The sequence below is a fragment of the Armigeres subalbatus genome, chromosome 2, assembly GCF_024139115.2.
Source record: "Armigeres subalbatus isolate Guangzhou_Male chromosome 2, GZ_Asu_2, whole genome shotgun sequence".
Lineage (NCBI taxonomy): Eukaryota > Metazoa > Arthropoda > Insecta > Diptera > Culicidae > Armigeres > Armigeres subalbatus.
In genome coordinates this window covers 404,506,554-404,521,503 of record NC_085140.1, presented here as the reverse complement: position 1 = coordinate 404,521,503, position 14,950 = coordinate 404,506,554, and the positions used below count along the sequence as shown (strand labels likewise).

The 14,950-nt window shown below is 40.4% G+C and overlaps 1 protein-coding gene across 1 annotated transcript in view; it reads left to right on the top strand.

Moving 5' to 3' along the window:
* Positions 1-14,950, top strand: part of LOC134213333 (neural-cadherin-like) — a 242,853-nt gene that overhangs the window by 159,320 nt on the left and 68,583 nt on the right. Inside the window, 3 exon segments of the mRNA XM_062692317.1 lie at positions 9,086-9,097; positions 9,166-9,604; positions 9,666-9,882. Coding sequence (XP_062548301.1) covers positions 9,086-9,097; positions 9,166-9,604; positions 9,666-9,882 — 668 coding nt within the window.

Below are 14,950 nucleotides of genomic sequence, written 5' to 3'. Positions count from 1 at the left end.
TCGAATTTCCAGGGGAAATTCATTCGAATTTCCAGGGGAAATTCATTCGAATTTCCAGGGGAAATTCATTTGAATTTCTTGGGGAAATTCATTCGAATTTCTTGGGGAAATTCATTCGAATTTTTTGGGGAAATTCATTCGAATTTCTTGGGGAAATTCATTCGAATTTCTTGGGGAAATTCATTCGAATTCCCAGAGGAAATTCATTCGAATTCCCAGAGGAAATTCATTCGAATTTCCAGGGGAAATTCATTCGAATTTCCAGGAGAAATTCATTCGAATTTTCCGACCAACGTCATAAGAGAATTTCCCCTTTAAATCCAGATGATTTTCTTCTGGAAATTAGGATGAATTTTCTTTGGAAATTCGGATGAATTTCTTTTGGAAATCGGATGAATTTCCTCTGGAAATTTGGATGAATTTTCTCTGGAAATTCGGATGAATTTTCTCTGGAAATTCGGATTAGTTTCCTCTGGAAATTCGGATGAATTTCCCCTTGAAATTCGAATGAATTTCCTCTGGAAATCGTTGAAAGTAACCTGCCATGATGAACTTTCTTAATTGATTCGACTAAGATCGCGACGTTTGAGGTTTTGGCTTTTAGTCTTTTGGGATCAAAAACGGGGTTTTATGTTTTCATCCGACGTTTCGGACATATGTATTGTGCCTTTTTCCAGGAGTCAACTATGATCCGTTTTATTGTCACATTAGCCCTCAGCGTAGGACCTATTTGTCACCACAATTCGTTTGCCCTGTTTTGTGTGAGGTAGGGCGGAAATTTTAATTGACCCGGCTCGCAGAAATTTTTTGGTGCACTTTTCTGTTTGGCGCCACTTTTACTAAAAATTTCAAATTTCTGCCCTACCTCACACAAGACAGGGTAAACGAATTGTGGTGACAAATAGATTCGGATGAATTTCCCCTGGAAATTCGGATGAATTTCCCCTGGAAATTCGGATGAATTTCCCCTGGAAATTCGGAGAATTTTCCGTTGGAAATTCGGAGAAATTTCCGTTGGAAATTCGGAGAAATTTCCCTTGGAAATTCGGAGAAATTTCCGTTGGAAATTCGGAGAAATTTCCCCTGGAAATTCGGAGAAATTTCCCCTGGAAATTCGGATGAATTTCCCTTGGAAATTCGGATGAATTTCCCCTGGAAATTCGGAGAATTTTCCGTAGGAAATTCGGAGAATTTTCCGTAGGAAATTCGGAGAAATTTCCGTTGGAAATTCGGAGAAATTTCCGTTGGAAATTCGGAGAAATTTCCGTTGGAAATTCGGAGAAATTTCCGTTGGAAATTCGGAGAAATTTCCGTTGGAAATTCGGAGAAATTTCCGTTGGAAATTCGGAGAAATTTCCGTTGGAAATTCGGATGAATTTCCCTTGGAAATTCGGATGAATTTCCCCTGGAAATTCGGATGAGTTTCCCCTGGAAATTCGGATGAGTTTTCCCTGGAAATTCGGATGAGTTTCCCCTGGAAATTCGGATGAATTTCCCCTGGAAATTCGGATGAATTTCCCTGAATTCGGATGAATTTCCCTGAAATTCGGATGAATTTCCCTGAATTCGGATGAATTTCCCTGAATTCGGATGAATTTCCTGGAAATCGGATGAATTTCCTGAAATCGGATGAATTTCCCTGAATTCGGATGAATTTCCCTGGAATTCGGATGAATTTCCTGGAAATTCGGATGAATTTCTCCTGGAAATTCGGATGAATTTCCGCTGGAAATCGGATGAATTTCCCTGAATTCGGATGAATTTCCCTGAATCGGATGAATTTCCTGAATCGGATGAATTTCCCTGGAAATTCGGGTGAGTTTCTCCTGGAAATTCGGATGAATTTCCCTGAAATCGGATGAATTTCCTGAATTCGGATGAATTTCCCCTGGAAATTCGGAAGAATTTCCCCTGGAAATTCGGATGAATTTCCCCTGGAAATTCGGAAGAATTTGTTCTGGAAATTCGGAAGAATTTGTTCTGGAAATTCGGAAGAATTTGTTCTGGAAATTCGGATGAATTTCCCCTGGAAATTCGGATGAATTTCCCCTGGAAATTCGGATGAATTTCCTCTAGAAATTCGGATGAATTTCCCCTGGAAATTCGGATGAATTTCTTCTGGAAATTCGGGTGAATTTCCCCTGGAAATTCGGATGAATTTCTCCTGGAAATTCGGATGAATTTCTCCTGGAAATTCGGATGAATTTCCCCTGGAAATTCGGATGATTTTCCCCTGGAAATTCGGATGAATTTCCCTGGAAATCGGATGAATTTCCTGGAAATCGGATGAATTTCCCCCCGGAAATTCGGATGAATTTCCCCCCGGAAATTCGGATGAATTTCCCCCCGGAAATTCGGATGAATTTCCCCCCGGAAATTCGGATGAATTTCCCCCCGGAAATTCGGATGAATTTCCCCCCGGAAATTCGGATGAATTTTCCTGAATTCGGATGAATTTCCCCCGGAAATTCGGATGAATTTCCCCCGGAAATTCGGATGAATTTCCCCCGGAAATTCGGATGAATTTCCCCCGGAAATTCGGATGAATTTCCCCCGGAAATTCGGATGAATTTCCCCCGGAAATTCGGTTGAATTTCCCCCGGAAATTCGGATGAATTTCCCTTGGAAATTCGGATGAATTTTCCCTGGAAATTCGGATGAGTTTCCCCTGAAAATTCGGATGAATTTTCCCTGGAAATTTAGATGATTTTCCTCTGGAAATTCGGATGATTTTCCCCTGGAAATCAGGATGAATTTCCCCTGGAAATTCGGATGAATTTCCCCTGGAAATTCGGATGAATTTCCCCTGGAAATTCGGATGAATTTCCCCTGGAAATTCGGATGAATTTCCCCCGGAAATTCGGATGAATTTCCCCCGGAAATTCGGATGAATTTCCCCCGGAAATTCGGATGAATTTCCCCCGGAAATTCGGATGAATTTCCCCCGGAAATTCGGATGAATTTCCCCCGGAAATTCGGATGAATTTCCCTTGGAAATTCGGATGAATTTTCCCTGGAAATTCGGATGAGTTTCTCCTGAAAATTCGGATGAATTTTCCCTGGAAATTTAGATGATTTTCCCCTGGAAATTCGGATGATTTTCCCCTGGAAATTCGGATGAATTTCCCCTGGAAATTCGGATGAATTTCCCTGAATTCGGATGAATTTCCCTGAAATCGGATGAATTTCCCTGAAATCGGGTGAATTTCTCCTGGAAATCGGGTGAATTTCCTGAAATCGGATGAATTTCCTGGAAATCGGATGAATTTCCCTGGAAATCGAATGAATTTCCCTGGAATTCGGATGAATTTCCTGGAAATCGGAAGAATTTCCTGAAATCGGAAGAATTTCCCTGAAATCGGATGAATTTCCCCTGGAAATTCGGAAGAATTTGTTCTGGAAATTCGGAAGAATTTGTTCTGGAAATTCGGATGAATTTCCCCTGGAAATTCGGATGAATTTCCCCTGGAAATTCGGATGAATTTCCTCTAGAAATTCTGATGAATTTTCCCTGGAAATTCGGATGAATTTCTTCTGGAAATTCGGGTGAATTTCCCCTGGAAATTCGGATGAATTTCTCCTGGAAATTCGGATGAATTTCCCCTGGAAATTCGGATGATTTTCCCCTGGAAATTCGGATGAATTTCCCCTGGAAATTCGGATGAATTTCCCCCGGAAATTCGGATGAATTTCCCCGGAAGTCGGATGAATTTCCCCGGAAATTCGGATGAATTTCCCCGGAAATCGGATGAATTTCCCCGGAAATCGGATGAATTTCCCCGGAAATCGGACGAATTTCCCCGGAAATCGGACGAATTTCCTGAAATCGGATGAATTTCCCCGGAAGTCGGATGAATTTCCCCCGGAAATTCGGTTGAATTTCCCCCGGAAATTCGGATGAATTTCCCTTGGAAATTCGGATGAATTTTCCCTGGAAATTCGGATGAGTTTCCCCTGAAAATTCGGATGAATTTTCCCTGGAAATTTAGAAGATTTTCCCCTGGAAATTCGGATGATTTTCCCCTGGAAATTAGGATGAATTTCCCCTGGAAATTCGGATGAATTTCCCCTGGAAATTCGGATGAATTTCCCCTGGAAATTCGGATGAATTTCCCCCGGAAATTCGGATGAATTTCTCCCGGAAATTCGGATGAATTTCCCTTGGAAATTCGGATGAATTTTCCCTGGAAATTCGGATGAGTTTCCCCTGAAAATTCGGATGAATTTTCCCTGGAAATTTAGATGATTTTCCCCAGGAAATTCTGTATCATTTTCCCTGAAATTTTCTTCTTTTCTGAAAATTTGTTTGAATTTTCTCTGGAAATTTGAATGGTTTTCCTTTGAAATTTCGGAGTAATTTCCTCAGTAAATTCGGATGAATTTCCTCTAGATTTTTTCTGTAAATTCGAATGAATTTCCCCTGGAAATTCTGATAAATTTTTCTTAAGAATTTGGATGAGTTTGCCCTTGAAATTAGGATGATTTTCCCCTGGAAATATTTTCTTTTGTGGATTCACTAATACTTCCATTATTTTTATCGTTGCCCTAGTGAGCATAGAATAAATTCAAATAGGAAACGATTCACTTGGCAAAATGTCCTTTTTCGGTTGAATTTTGTGTTATGGGCATCCAATCTGTTGGAATAATTTCGCTCCGTAAGCTGGAATTCAGTCGAAGGACCAAAAGTCGACCCGAATGACACGCAAGCAATTAAAAGCTAATCGTCAGAGAGATCTGAAACCAAAGCATCCCAAACCCACCCCAAACCAAGTTGCTTGGTCCAGCCGGGTCCGACCGGTGCGTCGTCCACGTTTTTCATCAGGTCACGGCTGCTGGGTGTCGGAGGGATGTTTTGGATGGCTGGCCTGGTATAGGACAGCTGCTATCGATTGACATAAACCATCACAACAACGCACCGCCCGGTATGATCGCTTGGCTGTTGCGTTGAAGAGGAAATATGAGTGCTCCCCATTTGTCGTGTCGTGTTCGTTGGCGGTGAAAAGAGAGGGCGGTCTCATGGAACGGCGATGCATGAAATTTGATTGACTGGTTTTTGTTGCCAGAACACGGACGGAGGTCGACGCGTTGATGGCGGTAGCCATCCAAGAGGTTAAAAGGCAATTTTCCACTTGACATCGTGCTTGTGATTTCTGGCGGATTAATGGAAATTGGGTCCAGGAGGGATGAAGCTGAATTTATTATATGCTAATGATAACTGAATAAGTACGTCTGATTGTGTCATTAAGAATAACCCTGACTGGGCTGAATGGTTTTGCATTTGACGGGAGTTTCAAGTGGTGTGAAGATAGCCGGAATCCACAACTGGGCAGGACGTCCTTCACAATGTAGTTTCGTAGCCAAAAGCTTCACAAAGAGATGCTCGAGTATTCCTCGAGTACATGCAAATGCCACTTCAAAGTGCATAAAATCTTGCTTTCTTCAATGCTGCGGGAAAGCTGTTCTCGAGTGGTGGTGGGAATTGTGAAACCAGTAGCAAGAAAGGCAGCGTTTGTTACGAGAAGGTTGCCTTCTATCACTGAGTTTTTCGGATTGCGTTCACAAGAGTGCAAACAGAGCAGCAAAGCTGGTGGTTTTTTGGGTAGTTGCTTTTTTTTGTAGTGCCAAACCCACTGTGACTCAAATTGTGTGCTACGTGTGGTACTACTTGAACTTTAGAAGAGTCGCAAGTCTAGAATAATTTCATGCTCAATGACTGAAAGAAAATAATGGAAATATTTGAGAAAGAAAGTGTATGAAATTGCAAATTTTCTATTAAAGGGTTGATGTCCTGAACCTTTTCTTACAGTTCTTATATCCAACCATCCGATCGGGAATAATAGTATTGAAGGGCTCTTTTTTCTGCAAGTGCAATCCTTTCAGTAGTGAATCACGCATGTTTACAAAAGAAACTTATGTTTCTTCATTCTTCTGATGATGTTCTTTTTTGATGCAAAACTTGTTGTGAAGCCAAACTATATTGATATCCTATTAATATATTTGACTCTGTAAATAGCACAATCGTTGAAGCATCCTACGCACTCATCAATGTCACAATTTGAAGACACCCACAAGACATCAATTCCTTACTCGCTATTATGTCTGCTGGTAATTAATTTTCTGGCTTCCTCGTTCGCCCACTCAGTGGAACATGTTGATGCGCGGTTGTAATCAGTGCTCAACAAACGGCCATAGTCGAGGGCCACACATCCCAACCATCGTAGCTTCCCGTTTAGAGCTGATTGTAGCTCATCGCATTGAAATCACCAGAAGTAAGTGTTGACACTGCTTGATTAACACAATTCCTCAATATGGGCCAGGAGAATGCGGTCGACGATTGAATGTTGATTCAATGCTATCGATAATTAGTGAGTCACTTACTGAGGTGGGTGGCTGGCTGGCTGGCGAATCGGGTTCAGTAAGCATCTTACGATGACAGCCGGTCCGTTATGTGTGCGGTTTTGACAACGCTTGTGCTATGAAGTGGCTATTGTGAAGACGGGTTTTCAATTAGTAGATAGTTTAGTGCAAAGATGAGTCTCAATTAGTGGACAATTGAATGACAATTCATACCGCCCGCCGATCATCGACAATGGTGAATGGGTCAACGGTTTCATTTGATTAATAAGATGCTTCCTGGTTTGAACTGGACGGCGTAATGATTTAACTGGAATTTAACGGGTGTCCTACTAAAGGCTGAAACATGTAAGGATGAGTATGAATGCTTATAAGGCTGAACTCGAAACCCTAGCGGCACAATTCACGTTGATTTGGTTGAAATAACTCATATATGACCAAATTTGGTCATATATGAGTATCATAAACTGATTTACAACATGTGTGTTGCTCGGGAAGGCTGAAATCTCGAAAGATTGAAAGTCTCACAAGGCTGAAAGTATCAAAAGACTGTAAAGTATCAGTTGAGTGGTTGAATAGTGAATAATGAGTGGAAAAAAATAAAGAATAAAGAATAAGGAAGGCATGATGGACCATGATTGGTCCCAGCCGTCTGACAACAGACACCACAAAAGAAAAAAAAAAGAATAAAAAGAAGAAAAAAACTAAGAACAAATAATTAAAGAAGAATAAAGAATCAAGAATCAAGAATATAGAAGGAAAAAATCAGAGATAGCTAGAAAAAAGAAGGAAGAAAATAATAAGAGCAAGGAAGAAAGGAAAAGAGAAGAGAAAAGAAGAAACAAGGAAGAAGGAAAAGGGAAGCAGAAAGAAGGAAGAGAGAAGACGGAAAGGAAAGATGGAAGAAATAAGTAAGGAAGAAGGAGGGACAGGTAAGAGGCAAAAATGAAGGAAGATGGAAGATGGAATAAAAAAGAAAGAAGAAGGAAGAATAAAGAAAGATTGAAGAAGATAGTTGGAAGATGGAAGAAAGAAGAACGAATGAGGAAGCAAGAAGAAGGAACAAGGCAGATGGAAGAAGGTAGAAAGGAAAAGAAAGAAGAAAAAATAAGAAAGAAAGAAGAAAGTTGAAGGAATAACAAATAAATATAGAAAAATATAGAAAATATAGAAAAAAAGAAGAAAAAAGAAACAATCAATGAAAAAGAAGGAGGAAAGAAGAGTAATAGAGAAGAAAGAAGATGAATAGAAGACAGAAGGAAGATGGAAGAAAGCAGAAGTCAGAGGAAAAAAGGTATAGGAAGAAAAAAAGTAAAAGGAAAAAGAAAGAAGAGATATGGAAGAAGATAGAAAGAAAAAGGAAGAAAGAAAAAATAACAATACTAGCGAAAAATACTCAGCTTTGCCCGGGTGTTTGTGTTACAAAAGTCATATAAGTACTGAACTATTTGCAGCACCGCACTCTGAACCGATTTCCGTGCTGTTGTTTCTTTTTTTCTCAACCACTTACCCAAAGTTTTTTTTATCTTTCCCCATCAAATTCATCAGCTTTTGGTATATACAGTCCTTACGGATCCCAAGACGAATCGAATGGGGAAGACTATAGTTTGACTATACAAAAGAAAGCTATTGAAAAGTCATTTACCTGCACGGAATATCAGATTCTCATGTTGTAAGAATTTACAAAAGAATTCATGTTTCGCCTTATTTTGGAAGGTTTGAATCATCAATTATAAATTCAAGCGAATGCATTCTTATAATGTGGAGATGGTCAATATGAGCCATATTCTTACCGTGGCTCCGTAAAGTGTTATACACGCCTGAGCCTACCAAATAAATGAACTTAGAAAAACATTCTTTTAATTTTTTTAGCGAGAAAAAAGTCCTAGGTTGATTTATCTCAAATTTTGTATTAAAAATTGCTAAAAAACTTACGACTGTGAGTTTTTGATAACGCTATTGAAACGTTTAGCTTTCTCGGCTTGAAATTCACAAACGAGAAAATTCTTGGGGATGGGAGCACATCTATCTCCTTCTCCATTATCCACGAACGTCGAACGGATGCGGAAATGCTTTATATCTTGCGGTAAAATGGCGTGGAATAGTGGAAAACTGTGTCACAGAAAGATAAACACGAAAGAATGTTCCTGCTCCATTCGAAATGTGACCTTCGTACCGAGAAGCCATCCATAACCTGTGCTGCAATTCACGAACACGGTTGCCATAGTCCTCTGGGTACGTAGCATAGTGCCCCAGTGAGGAAAATGTCTCGGCGTTTTCACTATTCTCCTGAACGAGCAGCTTATGTGATATCACCCGCTTTCGATCCAACTCGGAAGAGACATAGGCGTCCTTATCTGACTTCGTGGTAAACCGAGAACGCCTCATTGTTACCTCACTCCGACGTTTACCTTTCTACCATTATATGATTACCAAAAGTGTATCCCTTATTTGATACTTGCTCACAGCACAAAAAATATGTTTTTCCGCCCCATCAAAATCATCAAGCTCCATTCATCGGTGTCCAAGTGACACATTTCGCAGTTCATCGAATGATTGAAAATTGTAAATTGCACCAATAACCTAAAGCATGAACAAGCTATCGACTGAAATAGAGCCATTAAAAGGACTTTAATTGATTTCGTTTACGAGCCAAGCATGAATACTCACACCATCTTCCTCTCTACCTTTCTTTCCATGCCATCACCGAATACGTCGGGTCGCTTTGCAGCCACTCTAAAATGTAAGTAGCTTGGTCTTCATCGTCCCCGTCAGACCTAGAAATAATTTCTCGTCTCTTTTCGTTCCCAGACACTGACAATCAGCGTGTAATTATTCACGTCAAGGACATCAACGATGAACCCCCGTACTTCATCAATCGGCCCCTGCCCATGCAAGCCGTCGTGCAGCTCAATGCTCCCCCAAACACGCCGGTTTTCACGCTGCAAGCCCGGGACCCGGATACGGATCATAAAATTCATTACTTCATCGTGCGGGACCGTACCGGGGGGCGGTTCGAAGTGGACGAACGCTCCGGCGTTGTGCGGACCCGCGGAACCGATTTGTTCCAGCTGGACATGGAGTACGTGCTGTACGTCAAGGCAGAGGACCAGAATGGGCGGGTGGATGATCGCCGCTACCAAAGCACACCAGAGGAACGGTTGTCCATCGTTGGTGGAAAACGGGCTCCACAGTTTTATATGCCCAGCTACGAGGCGGAGATTCCCGAGAATCAGAAAAAAGACTCAGAGTAAGATATCGAACGTTACTGCTGTCGTTGTGTGACAACTAATTTGTGCTCTCAATTTTAGCATCATATCGGTGAAAGCGAAATCGTTTGCCGACCGTGAGATACGGTACACGTTGAAGGCCCAAGGTCAAGGCGCGGGAACGTTCAACATTGGGCCGACGTCCGGTATAGTGAAGCTGGCTAAAGAGTTGGATTTTGAGGATCTTCGACAGCCGCACGTGTACCAGCTGGTGGTGACGGCAACCGAGGATTCCGGCGGATTTTCCACTTCGGTCGAGGTAAGTTACAGATTTTAAATATGAATTCTTCAGTGCCAAACAAATACTGATAGATTGTCAATTACTATAACTATATAAGTAGAATGGTGTTAAAAATGGTCATAAATATCAGAATAACTTAAAAAATATATGGGAGATCCCATACAATTTGCATAGAAACAAAAAATAAAGAAAGGCAAAAATGTTTCTAAAATTTTATAATTTCAAAAAAAATTATCATGATTTAACAATTTTAGTTTGCTTTCTTCATGGTAATTAGTATGGCTTGTTTATGATAAGTTATAAAGTTCCACACCAATTTCTCAAGTGTCAATGTTTGAACGTTCTTGAGTTTTTTTTTCCGAAATTCAAGAAAGGTTTCTCAAAACACAATATGTTACGTTTTTGCTGCGGAACAACTCAATTTTATTGATTAATTCATAAGTTGATTGTTCCTATCCTTACAAGAAACACTTCTCAATTGTTTACAAACTTTTACAAATACTAAAGTATAAATACGGGAAAGTCATATTCCGGGTTGCTCGTTTATGGGCCGCCAATCGTCAGTCTCCCTGCACACTTGCCGCTAGCAAAGTTTCCTGAGGCTACACCGGAGCCGACGCCCTATTCAAAGTTCTCTGCTGAATATTACTTTTGCTGAACAACTCGTGATTCATGCGTCTGCCCCATTCATAGTTTTCCACTACGCCGCCGAATACTGAACGCAAAAATTTCTGGTAAAACACTCCAAGAATTCTGAATTCATTAGTCTGTATATATAAACTTTTATGTTTCATGGCAGTATAGGGCGGCTGGACAAATCAACGATGTGTAGGTGTACAGATCTACTTTTGTCCGTGTGCAAACTGCGAAAGTTTTGTTGGCTACGCAAATCGGAAAATGTCTCCATCAATTTGCCAGTACTATTGAATGCTGCTAAAGCTGGGTAGTAGTGTCGGTGGGATAGTTCCTTCTCTTCTATATGGAGCGGAATAATTGGTTGTATACAACCCCACAATTTACCTCACAACTAACATCATTATCACATCTAACGTGTTTTCCGAGATAAATAAGTCGAGTTAAGTACGAGACACTGAAGCCGGCCTTACTGTTGAAGTCGAAATTCGTATCTGTCAAAGGTACAATAAAGTAGTGGAAATATATGAAATACAAACTCGTACAAACTCGTCTTATGAGACGTGAATACATTCTACTAAAAGCTTAAAAAAAATATTATCAAGATAAATGAATTCGTCGACAGCAATTTGCATCCCACCTATTTCCACCTCGGGACCCCAACACCGTTTAGACTGCTTTGTTCTCTGCCAGCCGCCAGATATTTAGTTTTGATACAGTTCATGATCTATTCTGATCTATTCATGATCTGATCTATTCTTTCAGTCTTCCGTTCAAAAGGCACGAAAGCCCCTTCCACAGCTCTGCGATATACATCAATGATGTCGATGCCATCCGCAAAACCAAAGAGCATGTACGACTTTTTGATGATGGTTTAGTTTTTTGCACACCAGATATTCGTGTTGCACCTTCCAAAGCTATTTTAATACTTAGCAGATTAGAGAGCGCATAGCCCTAATTCAATCTATCTAACGAAAAAACTGGCTGTCTCGATTTTAACACATCCAGCGTCGCCTAATAAGCTTTGCCGGGAAAATGTTCAGCAAGAACCACTAAAATGTCTGAAGAATAAAAAATGTGGCACAGGCCTTGGCTAACGATATCTTTACGAAAGCCAGGGTAGAGAATGCAGTGAGATCTTTCCAGCCTTATAAATCTGCAGGACTGGATGGAATAATACCAGCAATGCTTCAAAACGGCGAAGTAGTGCTGATTCCACCGTTAATTGAGGTTTTCAAGGCAAGTCTAAGACTCAAGTACCTATATTCCATCATCATGGAGACAAGTGAAAGTTATATTTATACCAACAGTAGGACAGTGAGATAAGACGCATCCCAAATCATTCAGGCCCATTAGTCTTTCATCAGTTCTGTTGAAAACTGTGGAAAAGATGTTGAGTGATTATATCAATTCAAATTACGTTGGATCATAACATCCATTGTCCAAGTTCCAATTTGCTTACCAGTCAGGTAAGTCAACCATTACGGCACTTAATACAGTGGTATCTAATGTGGAAAAATCGTTATCGGCAAAATAAATAGCGCTTTGTTCTTTCTCAGATATTGAAGGTACTTTCGATAACGCTTCGTATTCGTCAATACTCAATGGATCGTGTCATGAAGAAAAGATACTTCGACACGAACATTATGATATGGATTCACTCCATGCTTACAAAAAGAGATATCTCTTCAGAGATGGAAAGTTCGTCTTTTACAGTATGGGCAACAATATGTTGCCCTCTCACCACTAATGTGATTCTTAACTGTAGACGACCTTCTAGGAAGGTTAGAGGAAAAAGGTTTTGAGATTGTAGGCTCTGCTGACAATATGGTCATCAAATTGAGGGGGAAATTTGACAATTTCATTTCAGAGAGAATGCAATGAGCTCTAAAACTTACCCATTTATGGTGTATTCAGGAAAGCCTTAGTAATTGAACCATTCACTAGGAAGAGGAAATTTAATCTAAAAGCTCTAACACTTGGAGGACTAAAAATTCAGTGTAGTGAACAGGTCAAATACCTGAGTCATTCTTGATTCCAAAATGAACTGGAATACTCATATTGAGTGTGCGATCGGAAAGGCAACCAGTGGCGTGTGTTGGGTACTTTTCATTGAGGAGTTCTTTGGTGAATCTTTTTGCTACATTTTTTTAGGACCAGTCCATTTTAATGTGGGCGTAGTTTTACGAGCGGCGTCCTACTCGCTGTAGTTCGGCTATGTGGGAGATGGGGTGTCCAGTAAACTCCATGAAAATGGTGTTTGCAGCCTCGTGGTAGTGTGGGTAAGCATTGTTGGGTTTCTCGGCCAGTCGAACATATTTGCGCACGAATATTTCGGCAATTCGCAGATCTAGTGGAAGTTCTTCTACAGCGAGACTATAGGTCGGAGGGGATATGAGGCCACAACATTTTTAATAGCTTGTTGAAAACAGGTTGCAGCATATTGATAATATTCATTCCATAGAGTTCTAAACCGCAAGTTAGTTTTGATAAACATTGCGGATTCTTCACAGTGATGATCGACTGGCTTTAGATGATAAAGCTTTCATAAAGTTTTATCCAGACACCTAAAAACGCGCGGTTTTTACTTCTGGAATGGCCTCATCATCTATCATTATCGCTGTTTTGTCTGTTGACATACATGCAAGATACAAGATTTAGCTGCCAAAAATCTAAACTTGGCTTTCTTAGTCCAAAAGTTTATTGCTTCTACCGCATACTTGAGTTGTCGCCGGACTGCTGCTAGTTGTTTTGATATTGAGATCAACACAATGTCATCTGCACTACTTCGAATACAGCTAAATGGCTAAAAGAAACAGCGTTACAGCCAATACAGAGCCTTGTGGGACTCCTCTTTCTTGCAATTTCCGGGATGAAAAGGAACCACCGTAGCAGACTGGAAACCAGCAGTCCTTCAAAAAATCACTGGCACATACTTTCAGGCGGCTTCCGATGTTCAACCGTTCCAATTGTTGCAGTATATTTATGTGGTCGCCATGCTTGGTCGAACGTCTTCCGAATGTCAAGCAGAGCAAATTCGAGGTGAGTTTTCTTTAGTTTGGGTTCTTCGAGGATTTCTTTTAGTTCCTTGGGATTTCAGGTGTTCCAAAATGTCATCCTCACTGTCGTTGACCGAATCTGGCTTATAAACAACCCCTTGCACTAAATTGAGACTTGCGTGGATGGAACAATTCAGTAATTGAAAAACATTTGTCAGCGGTGCGACGTGAATAAGAGGGAAGCAAATATTTAATTCCCCTATTTTTGTTCGAGGCGTCGATTTTTCTGTTCCTATAATTTGTTCAACCGACAATTCTTGGCTCCGTGGTTAGTTTTCTTCCTTAACTTGCATAACCAGTACAATTTGATAACTTCGATTCTTCGTTGCTCAGCATCCAGTTATGTACTAATGTGTTTCCTTGTGATTCAGTTGGGTCTTCCGGGGGCCGGATTTTTTGAGTCTTAGTATTTAATTTGTTGCTCACAAAGTATACCCAAAACCGAACGGGTGCAGTGCAAGTGTGTTTTCACTATGGCGGTGTTTTTATGTCAGTCGTTGATTGTTCAAGATTGACCACTTAATTGTTGCGTTGTTAGCTAGTGTATCTAGTAACTAACAATTAATTCTTGTAGTTTCAGCACTAAAGACCGTCTAGCGAGGTAATAAGAAATTAACTAATTCTTATTAACAACAAAATTTCGTAATAGTGTGGTGACACCCAAAATAAACACACCGAAGTTGTCGCTTTGAAATGGCAGAACTGAGTGATAAATATGAATCAAGACAGGATGAAACATGTGGAGAACTATGACATTCCTTATAACATATGTGATCTATCACGTATGGTTTGGGATATCGGAGGTCCCACTGTTCGGGACGGTTCCATAAAATTCTATTCAGACGGCTTAAAAATTGGAACATTGGAATCTCAGTGGCAATGGGCAACTATCCAACGTTGTTCCAAGGGGAGATTTTTGCAATAATGAAAGGTGCTAATATCTGTGTAGAGAGGAAATATAGATATGGAAATATTTGTATTTTCACAGACAGTCAAGCGGCACTCGAAGCATTGAGTAGCTATAAATGTACACCAAAACTTGTCGGTGAATGAATTATTTCATTGCGATAGGTGTATCAAGAGAACTCCTCAAATATGTAATGGGTTCCAGGTAACTGTGGCATTGGAGGTAACGAAAAGGCAGACGAGCTTGCGAAACAAGGTTCAAACACACAGTTTTTTGGCCCTGAACCTTTCTGCGGTATATCATACTGTGCCATCCAGAAATAATTGAAATCCTGGGAAGCACAAAGGTTGAAAGTGTACTCCATCAAAGAGATTTATAATTCCCAATGTTTCAGTAACCGAAAAGCTCTTGGAACTCAATAAGACAGTTCTTTGCACCTTAAATGGCCTAATAACCGGACACTGCCCGAGTAGATATAATTTGAAAA